Source organism: Colobus angolensis, unplaced genomic scaffold (genome assembly GCF_000951035.1).
Source record: "Colobus angolensis palliatus isolate OR3802 unplaced genomic scaffold, Cang.pa_1.0 Scaffold137, whole genome shotgun sequence".
NCBI classification, from domain to species: domain Eukaryota; kingdom Metazoa; phylum Chordata; class Mammalia; order Primates; family Cercopithecidae; genus Colobus; species Colobus angolensis.
The window spans coordinates 5,791,969-5,802,618 of record NW_012114455.1 but is presented as its reverse complement, the minus strand read 5'-3'; the positions used below and the strand labels follow the sequence as shown (position 1 = coordinate 5,802,618).

The window sequence follows — 10,650 nt, the reverse complement described above, 5'->3', positions numbered from 1 at the left end:
AGGAAGGAAGGAAGGAAGGAAGGAAGGAAGGAAGGAAGGAAGGAAGGAAGGAAGGAAGGAAGGAAGGAAAAGAAAGAGAGAGAGAGAAAGAAAGAAAGGAAGAAAGAAAAGGAAGGAAGGAAGGAAGGAAGGAAAAATGACCAGCTCCTAAATGCTGAAGAAACAGTACAATAAGGAACCACATTCTCACCTGCCACAGTAATAAAAACAAATGTGAGAATCACCAACGGACACTGAGACACCGGGTAAAACACGGCTGGAGAACGAGACACTCACGCTGATTCAAAGAATCACCCGCGATGGTGTATTCACAACCAAGGTGGAAGCCCCTTTATGATGGCAAAATCTGCTGGGGTCCCCAAGCCAGGTGCTCAGGCTCCTCTCCCAACCAGCCGCTGTCACGGGGGATCATGCTCTCCCTGAGAAGCGTACAGCACCACCCATGCACTGCTTCCTAACCCAGCCATGAAAACACAGTCAGGAAAACCCAAATTGAGAGGCATCCTGTAAGATAACTGGCCCGGACTTTTCAAAAATGTCAATGCCATAAAAAAACAAAAAATAAAAGGCATAGAGAAACTGTTCTTGATTAAAATGAGATTAAAGAAACCTAATGACTAAATACAAGGCATGACCCTTGACTGCATCCTAGAACTTTTTTTTAAAAGCTCCGAAGAAGGCCGGGCGCAGTGGCTCATGCCTGTAATCCCAGCACTTTGGGAGCTCCAAGCGAGAGGAGCACAAGGTCAGGAGTTCGAGACTAGCCTGGTCAACATGGTGAAACCCCATCTCTACTAAAAATACAAAAATTAGCCGGGCGTGGTGGCATGTGCCTGTAATCCCAGCTACTCAGGAGGCTGAGGCAGGAGAATCACCTGAACCTGGGAGGTGGAGGCTGCAGTGAGCTTGGATTGCGCCACCGCACTCCAGACTGGGCGAAAGAGTGTGTCTCAAAAAAGAAAAAAAAACCTCTAAAGGCGACCACGATGGGCATGATTGGAGGATATTTATGATGCGTACATCAGCTCGCAGCACAAAGCAATGCCGCCATTTCTCAGTGGGACAGCGTCCTCGTTCTTGGAGACACAGGCTGAGGCACCTGGTGGGAAGCCTCACGATGGCTGCCCCCAGCTGGGAAATGGTTCAGAAAAATACACGCGGGCGCAAACAGAGAGAAAGCAAACGTGATTAACTCAATCACTGAATGCAGATCAAAGGTATAAGAGTGTTGCCTGTATGGCCAGGCGCGGTGGCTCACGCCTGTAATCCCAGCACTTTGGGAGGCCGAGGCAGGGGAATCATGAGGTCAGAAGTTCGAGACCAGCCTGGCCAGCATGGTGAAACCCTGTCTCCACTAAAAATACAAAAAATTAGCCAGGCGTGGTGGCACACACCTGTAGTCCCAGCTACTCCGGAGACTGAGGCAGGAAAATTGCTTGAACCCAGGAGGTGGAGGTTGCAGTGAGCTGAGATCCGGCCACTGCACTCCAGCCCGGGGACAGAGCGAGACTCTGTCTCAAAAAAAAAAAAAGAAGAAGAAGAAATGTTCACTGTACTAGTCCTTTTTTTCATTCATTGTATTTACAACATTTTTGTAGCTTTGAAAAATTTCAAAATAAAACATTGGAAAAATACATATCTAAAATAGAAAATGGGTGTGACAAGAGAAAGGCGTGAAGACCCGCTTCATTTTCCCTCACCTCTCAGGAAAGTCAAAAGGTTACTGAACCACCCAGCCAGGGCACCTCCCCGACCCTGGAGCACTAAACCGAGCCTCCGCCTCCACATCTCTCCCCATGCCTGCCTGAGCCCTGGTCCACTCTCACTGCCCCGATGTCCATCCCCTTCTGGCTTTCCTTTCTTTTTTTTTTTGAGATGGAGTCTTACTGTGTTGCCCAGGCTGGAGTGTAGTGGCATGATCTTGGCGCACTGCAACCTCCACCTCCCAGGCTCAAGTGATTCTCCCACCTCAGCCGCCCCCAAGTAGCTGGGACTACAGGCACCTGCCACCATGCCTGGCTAATTTTTGTATTTTTAGTAGAAATGGGGTTTCACCATGTTGGTCAGGCTAGTCTCGAACTCCTGACCTCAGGTGATCCGCCCGCCTTGGCTTCCCAAAGTGCTGGGATTATAGGCGTGAGCCACTGTGCCCGGCCCCGTTCTGGCCTTTTTTACAGCCAACTCTCTATAGAATCACAGGCCTAGGCCGAAGCTCAGTTTTCCAACCTGGGCTGGGCCCGATCTCGCTTCACTGTAATCTGTTGCCACCAGATAATGACTTCCCAAAAGCTGCTTTTGTGAGATCCTTTTTGTCCCATTCCATAGCCTAAAAGGATTCCCAAGAGCTGCCAGGTGAGGCCTTGGGACCCACCCAGGCCTTCTGCGTTCACCGTTCATTGACCTGACCTTTCTGATGGTCTCCCGGACTGCTCGCATCCAGCCACACACTCACCCCTGCATCAGCTCATTCCCTCAACAGTCCCCGGGCATCTGTGATACAATCTATGCCCCAGGCTTCAGGTCCACCGTGTACACAGGGAGAGAGATGAAAACCACCCATTACAACATGACACGGAGGGTTCCACAGAGGACTGGGTAGAAAGCTGTGGAAGAGGATGGGCTGGGAGTCCGGAAATGAAGTGAGTTATGAACCAAGCCTCGACATCACATAGGCCTGGCCAGCTACGGCCTGAAGCGGTGGAGAATGCCACAGGTTTAAAGAGAACAAAGGTAGCCGGGCACAGTGGCTCACACCTGTAATCCCAGCACTTTGGGAGGCCAACGCAGGCGGATCACCTGCGGTCAGGATTTCAAGACCTAGCTTGGCTAACATGGTGAAATCCCATTTCTACTAAAAGTACAAAAAATTAGCTGGGCGTGGTGGTGCGTGCCTGTAATCCCAGCTACTCAGGAGGGTGTGGCAGGAGAATCGCTTGAACCCGGGAGGCGGAGGTTGCAGTGAGAGGAGATCGCACCATTGCACTCCAGCTTGGGCAACAAAAGTGAAATTCGCCCTTAAAAAAAAAAAAAAAAAAGAGAGAGAGCAAAGCATGTTCAGGAAGCCCTCACACTGAGCATGGGGAAGGCCGTGAGGACCGCACTGGAGACAGGCCGGCCGGACGGGCAGGAGCCAGATAACATGGCCGTGTCGGTCATGAAGGGGTTCCTGCTTTGTACTACAAGCCGTGGCAGGCGTTGAGCAACAGACTGGGGTGACCAGATGTTGGGAAGATCACGCTGGGCTCGAGTGGTGCAGACAGAGTCCTGAGAGGGAAGGAAGTGGATGGGGAGAGGTGCTGCAGCTGCCCGGGCGACAGTGAGCTAGGACGAGCAAGGTGGTGGCAGTGCAAGCAGAAGAGAGTAGAAAGGTTTCAGGAATGCCCAGGAGGCAAGGAGGTAGCTGAAAGGTTATCATGGGATGGGGGAGAGGGGAGAGCCACCCTCGTCCCTCTGGCTCAACTCCTCATGATCCCAATACCCAGCATGGACACCCCCATCCAGCTCTTTGCCCTGTGCCTGCAGGTTTCCACCTCCCTCCTCCAAGCCCTCCCTGTTCACCCGGCGACCTCAGCTGAAGACCCCGCTTTCACGAAGCCCTCTCTGCAAACTCAGCCAGTGGGTAAGTCTGACAGTGTTTGACTGTATCAGCAGACTCAGCCTCTAATGTTTAAGGCATGCACGTCTACCAGCAGCTGAGAGACTGGTTGTGAAGATGCAGCCACTGATACCCCCCATGGTGACCCCAGGGGCTGGAGTGCAGCTGGGAATCGCGAGTGCTCAGGTGGAACTTCTGATGTCCCAAACACTCTTCTCGATGTTGACACAGTAAGTTGTTTTATCCCTGAAACAGCCCTGCAAGGTAGGGTCACCCTTTTTAAGATGAGGAAGGCACAGAGAGAGCAACTTGCCAAAGATCATATAGCTAATATGTTATAGACCACAGTTGGAACCTAGGCAGCCTGTGCATTTAACCGCAACGTGATGCCGCCTCCCGGCAGTGCCCGATGAATGCATGATGACTTAGCCATGTGCTCAGGGTCCCGTGACACCAGGCCCCTGCACACCTCACACCTCCATGCCTCTGCATACGACACTCCCTTTGTCTGGAAGGTCTGAGCCACCTGGTCCAGCTGACAAACACCCTCACGTTCAACCCTCAGTTCAGACACCTATGTTGAGTGTTCCCAACAGTCGCCCTCCCCAGTCCCTCAGGCATATGGGTTTAAAATTCTAAACTCCACATGCTGGGCCCAAGGGAGCCTGGACACAGCCCTGGCACAGCACTTACTGCACGTGTGTGTCATGTCTTGTCCCTACCCTCACAAGTCTGTGGCGCACAATCTGCAGGGACCAGGTCCTATTCACATTGGTCCCTCTAGTGTCAATAATAACCATGGGTGTTGAATATTAATTGCACTACACATTGGCAGAAGTATGACTGATGATCGACACAAGATGAAGGAGAAGGAAATGAGAAAGGAAGCAATGAAGCAAAGGAAAGGAGGAAGCAGTGCAGGACAACAGCGGTGTTCTTAGTATGCACCCAGCCATTTCCTAGCTCCACCTGCTGACGGGGCCTGGACATGACACCATGGTGACAATGAACACACTAAGCAGCTGGACCTTGGTCTCTAAATACCATCCCCAGTAAAGGCCTCCTTGGAGAAATGGCTGGTCCTAGGGCTGGGCTGGGGACACACAAGATGAGCCTATTGTACCTCGTAGTGCCAGAAAGCAAGGACGTGGCTCAAAAAAGGAAAGAATGGGGCATGTCAAAGAGGCACAGAAGCCAACCTCAGAGAGCAGTGGTTGATCCAGGCACGGCTGGCTCACATCTGTAATGCCAGCACTTTGGGAGGCCAACATGGGAGGATCACTTCAGCTAGGAGCTGGAGGCCAGGCTTAGCATTTAGCAAGGCTCTGTCTCTACAAAAATTTTAAACTAGCTGGGCATAGTGGCATATGCCTGTAGTCCCAGCTACTTGGGAGGCTGAGGCAGGAGGATTGCTCAAGCCCAGGGGTTCGAGACTGCAGTGAGCTACGATTTGCACCACTGAACTTCAGCCTGGGTGACACAGTGAGACTCTGACTCACACACACACACAGACACACACACACAAAATTCTTACGCTCACGTTACTCCAAAAAAAAAAAAATCATCCCTGCTCTGGGTGCAGTTGGGTGTGACAGAATGAGACAAGGGATTGTCTCAGGCTGGACAAAGCTACATGTCAAGCACCCAGCGAAGCTGGGGACCATGGAGCTGGGTCCACTCCCCACAGGCTCTTGCTGTCTGTCTCCATCACCCAAGCCCTGTGCACGTGTCTGAGCACACTCCATCTGTGTTGCAGGCCTCCCTCCTGCTGTGGGCCCATCTCTCCTCCCTGCAAAGGGCAGCTGAGGGTTTGGGTCACCTGCTCCTGGGGCTGTCTACCATGGAAAATCATGCAGCCAGCAGAAAGCGCATCCGCTTCTCCCGAGGGTGGACTCTCCTGGAAGGCCCACGCCCCTGCGCCTGCCTCTTCAGAGCAAGCCAGGCCCTAAAACTCCTTCCTTCAGCCAATGGCCGGACGCCCAGAGAGGCCAGGAGCTAAGACACAAATAGCGCAGCCTGGGATGCCCGCGTGACCCTTCCAGGCCTCTCATCTGCCTGTGTGTCTGAGGCTATGACATGCTGAGCACCTACTATGTGCCAGGCACAGCGCAAAGTGACTCAGGTAGAGCATCGTACTTAATTCTCGCAACTCTAAGGGTGGGAACTGATACTGTCACCATCATCAGTGAAGATCCCACGGCCTAGGAAGTTTGAATAACCTGCCCAGGGTCACCGGCAAGCCAGAGCTGGAGCATGAATCCAAAGTCATGTTGGCCAATCCAAGGAGTCGTGCAGTGCAGACTCACCGGAGACCACACCTGTGCTCAAGTCTGGCTCTGCCACTTAACAGCTGTGCCACCTCAAGCAAACATCTCTACTTCTCTGAACCTTACTTTCTGTACAATGAGGAGACAATCGACCTGCCTAACTTGCTGGGGGTCTTAGGAGAGGCACAGAGACAGCACTTGGCTGCCAGTGGGCACTGAATACAGTGAGTTTGTATTGTTACTGTTATGAAGCCCCGTCCTGGGATATCTGCTCATTTGGTTTGGACGCTTGTCCCCTCCAAATCTCATGTTGAAATGGGATCCCGTGTTGGAGGTGGGCACGGTGGGAGGTGTTTTGGTCACGGATCCCTCCTGAATGTTTTGGCGCCCTCCCGATGGTGATGGGTGAGTTCTGAGTTCACACGAGGCTGGCTGCTTAAGAGTCTGGGACCTCCTCCTGCTCTCTCTTGCCCCCGCTCTCGCCATATGACGTGCCTGCTCCCCCTTCACCTTCTGCCACGGATGGAAGCTCCCTGTGACCCTCACCAGAAGCAGAGGCTGGCACCAGGCTTCCTACACAGCCTGCAGAACCATGGGCCAGATAAACCTCTTTTCTTTATAAATGACCCAGTCTCAGGTATTTCTTTAGAGCAGCTCAAGAATGGACTAACACATGTGCCCACCCCTCCAATGCCCTTCCTTGGTGCCAACCCACCCTGGCATGACTCCCAGATGCAAGCGGCCAGTAAGGAGGCTCCCTGCTGCCCACCCAGAAACCCACCTGAATCCTCTGTCATCGATGTAGCAGTGTGCGGCGGAGACCAGCCAGTTGGGAGAGATGAGGGAAGCACCGCAGACGTGGCCCTGGCCCAGCGCGTGCAGGCTCACCTGCCAGGGCCACTCGCCCTCATCCGCATCTGTGCCCCCAACAACACGAGCCTGTCTGGTGAATGACCGCAGCCCACAGTCTGCAGAGGGGGGCAGAGAACCAGAGGACAGCAAGTCAAGGTGGGGACATCGAACCCCAAGGGGATATGCGTGGGTGCCAGGAAACCCTGTGTGGGGAAGCCAGCTTTTGGCGTGCACAGCACTGCTGGAGTGGCCAGGGCATGAGGGACCCCCAAAACTATCTTTGAGTTTCACAGACTCCCTTCCACCATGCCCCTCCTTCTCCCCGCTCCCAAATTCAAACCCGCGTCTTCCCACCTCCCCCTCCCTCACAAATGCAGCGAGGGCCTCCGGAGGCCGGCTGCTCGGCTTCACTTTGATTTGGGTGTCATCTGCCTGATTTGACGTTATTCGGGGCGTCACAGGAGAGGGGGTGGCGTGGAGCAGGGAGAAGCATCTTTGAATGCTGAGGGACACAGCTCTCAGAGGGACGAATGAACCACTGATGTGAGGTCACAGAATAGCTGCAGCTGTGCTCAAATCTGACCTGTGGCCAGCCAACGCTTCTGAAACACGGAGACTGCAAATTAAAGTATGGGCGGGCAAGGGTGAGGCCCTGCCTTGGCCTTGGGTGAGCTGGGCTGCTCTTCTCCAGGCTACTCCCCTGCAGCTGTGTCTACACAGCAGGGGCCAGCAACGCACTGCAGCCACGACCTCGCCATGCTACAGAAGCCCTGAGATGCTGGCTGTACCGGCCCTTCTCCAAGACCAGAGCCAGCCCGTGGGGTGGTGCCTTCATGACAACTGGCAAGGCTATCCTTTCCTCCAGGAGACACAAGCACAGAGCTGCTAAGAGAGGAGCTGGCGGGATTGCGCCTCCAGGTGCGCCCTCTGGTGGGCACCTCACACAGTGAACGACCTGCACAACTGTACTCAGATGCCTTGCTCACCGCAGTCCTTCTCATCTGAGCCGTCGCTACAGTCCTTCTTCCCGTCACACTCGGGGTTGCCCTTGCTCAAGCAGAGCCCGTTGAGGCAGCGGTAGGTGTGTTTGGTACAAGTGACGACGTTCACTGTTCAAGGAGGAGGACACAGGGGCTCAATTCCTCAATTCCTCTGCAGCATCTGACCAGAAGCCAGAAACCACCAACGGCGCCTCACGGCCCCTGCACCTGACCCCTCACCCAGGCCTGCCCCACCCACGCCCACTGGCCTCCCAGCCCTGCTACAGGTTCTCCACCTTCCGGAAAATTCTCCCCGCACCAGAGCCCTTTCTCATCACACTTCACCCACAGGTGGTCTGTGTTCATTAAACTCGGGGCATCGTGTGCGTGGCTGTGCTCAGGGCAGCCTCCTCCAGGGGCGAGGCCCCCAGCAGGAAGGTGGGCGGGGCGGCCTCACCTTTGGTGCAGGAGGCCTCGTCAGACCCGTCCCCACAGTCGTCCTTCCCATCGCACTGCTGGCTCTTGGAGAGGCACTTCCCACTGGAACACCTGAAGGTCTGGGCGGGACAACCTGGAGAGGCAGCGGGACTCAGCCACCAGGAGCCACCGTGAGCCGCCCCGCCCACCTGCCCGCCCAGGCCACCCCTCCCCAGCACTCACTGCACCCCTGTTCGTCGCTGTTGTCTCCGCAGTCATTCACACTGTCGCAGACCCAGAAGAGGGGCTTGCAGAACTTGTTCTTGCATGTGAACTGGTGGGTGGCGTCGCAACCTGGAGCGGGGTAAGGGGAGGGTCGGTCGTGAGGCCCTCATCACCCACTGCTTCCCCAGGATGCCCAGGCGATCAGAGCTACCTGGGGACCGCTTTCCCATCTGCGGAGAGACCCAAGTGGCCCTGCTCCACCAGCTGCCAAGCTAACCTCAGCACTTCCGAGACACCCCACCACCTGCCGCACAGAGGCCAAGATCTCCATATGGCAGGGTGGGGAGGGAGGCCGGAGGTCTCTACACAGGGCCAAGAGCAAAAACTCCCACCACCTCCAGCCTTTCTGCCTCGGCAGTCAGCCAGCAGGGCCATGGGACGCAGGCAGGGTGGGGAAGGAGGGTGGGGAGACCGGGGCTCCCAGCCTGACTCACTGCAGTTGAGCTCATCGCTGTAGTCGGTGCAGTCGGCCCAGCCATCACAGCGCATCTCCTTCCGGATACACCGCCCCGTGCGGCACGTGAACTGCCCCGGGCACGCTGCGGGCACACGCAGGCCTGAGGCCCCCAGCACCCACCCACCTCCCTCCACTGGCTCCCGGCTCCCTCCCTCGGGCCAACCTCCCAGCCACAAACACAGAGGAGCAGGGTGGGTGCTGTGGTCCAGGGCAGGGGTTGCCCAGGCCCACCAAGGTGTGACAAAGGGGTTCCTGCACCTGCAGCTAGTGTGGGAAGGGGGCTGGCCACAGACCCCAACCTGGGCTGGCAGGGTCCCTCCCCACCACTGAGGATCGAAGCTCAGGAAGCCCCGGGTGCCCTGCAGAGAGGCCGGCTGGTCGCAGGCCCTGCCCTGCCCTGTGTGCTGGGCCGCCTGGGGACACCGAGGGCCAGGCCCCCCGCCTGTGAGGCTCAGCAGGTCCCCGATGCATGCGGTATGTCCTGTCCAAATGCAGTGCGGCATCGCGCTTCCTTCACTCTAAACATTTTCCATATTTCAATGTTTCTGAAATCAGGAGGCATCTGACCACTTTGCAGATGACAACGTTGTAAGGAGGCCATTGTCACCACCTCGGCACAGGTACAATTCAGTCACAGGTAAGTGTTTAGATCAAAGGTGTTGGTTTATCTGAGTGTACTTTTGGCGATGAGCTAGGCCCTTGAATTTTACCTCAAATTTGGATTCCTAAGCATAGTTAAATGTCTTCCCAAGGTTATTCTATGTTGCAGGGTTGAAATAAAAACACATTGTGTATGTGGAGGAACTGCTGCTCACAGAGCCAATGGTGCTTCCTCATGTGTCTCACAATTACCCTATGAACCTAACGGTGCTAACAGGCCACAGAGGCAAGATGATCAAAGTCACCGTGAAGGTGGGCCTGAGGGACAGATGGCGGGGGAGCTCAGATGAGGGGCGTCTCCAGCCGCAGGTACCTCATGCCGGGACTGTGACCCAGAAGGAAAGGGCACAGTGTGCACCAGCGTTCACAGCCAGCCTGCTTTAATTAATGCATCAAAGGTAGCGTGTTTTCCTCGCAAAGGTACGGGAGGGGTGAGATGCTCTTACATTCTCCAGCATCTTAGAATCAGCAAAGCATGATGCTAACAAGATGCAGGGTAGACAGAACATGTGGGGCAGGCTGCCCTCCTCCCAGCAACGTTCACTCACGGTCACTGGAGTCGTAAGAGAGGTATTCAGCTAAGAACCCGGTGTCGGTGTAGGACTGGTCCGAGTGGAAGCGAACTGTGATCTTGTTGCTGTTGCTGGTGACGACGAACTGGGACCTCTCTCCGCAGTACCTGGAGCGGAGGCGGGGCACAAGATGAGGAGGGACAGCTGGGAGCCAGGGGGCTGGTGGGACCCCTCCCCCTGCAGCATGGGCCAGGCAGCCTCCAAACCCCCGGGGACTCACTTCTCGCCGTTGATCTCCACGTAGTCCTTGGTGCAGCTGCCCGTAGGCACGCCAGGCTCCAGCAGGTAGAAGAATTTGAAGCGCACCTTCACGTGCTGGTTGTTGGGTACCTGAGGGAAGAGAGGCTGCTGGGAATCTGCGGCTTCCCTCCCTCCTCCCTGAACCTGAGGGCGTCAAAGGGAGGCGGCGGCATGGACCAGGGAGAGACGGTTTGCCTTCCATCACCAAGACAGGCTGGAAAGTTCTCCCAGCGTTTTTTGTTTGTTTTCGTTTTTGTTTTGTTTTTGGTTTTTTGTTTGTTTGTTTGTTTTTTGTATTTTGTTTTTTGTTTTTGAGACGGAGTCT

The 10,650-nt window shown here is 55.2% G+C and overlaps 1 protein-coding gene across 1 annotated transcript in view; it reads right to left on the bottom strand.

Moving 5' to 3' along the window:
- The window catches only part of ST14 (suppression of tumorigenicity 14 (colon carcinoma)), an 86,075-nt gene that overhangs the window by 4,223 nt on the left and 71,202 nt on the right, over positions 1-10,650 (bottom strand). The window contains exons 10-16 of the mRNA XM_011934733.1: positions 10,306-10,415; positions 10,062-10,192; positions 8,831-8,935; positions 8,355-8,465; positions 8,152-8,265; positions 7,701-7,823; positions 6,644-6,830 (exon numbers count right to left, since the gene is read on the bottom strand). Of these exons, the coding sequence (XP_011790123.1) occupies positions 6,644-6,830; positions 7,701-7,823; positions 8,152-8,265; positions 8,355-8,465; positions 8,831-8,935; positions 10,062-10,192; positions 10,306-10,415 (881 nt within the window). The remainder of the gene's footprint in view (positions 1-6,643; positions 6,831-7,700; positions 7,824-8,151; positions 8,266-8,354; positions 8,466-8,830; positions 8,936-10,061; positions 10,193-10,305; positions 10,416-10,650) is intronic.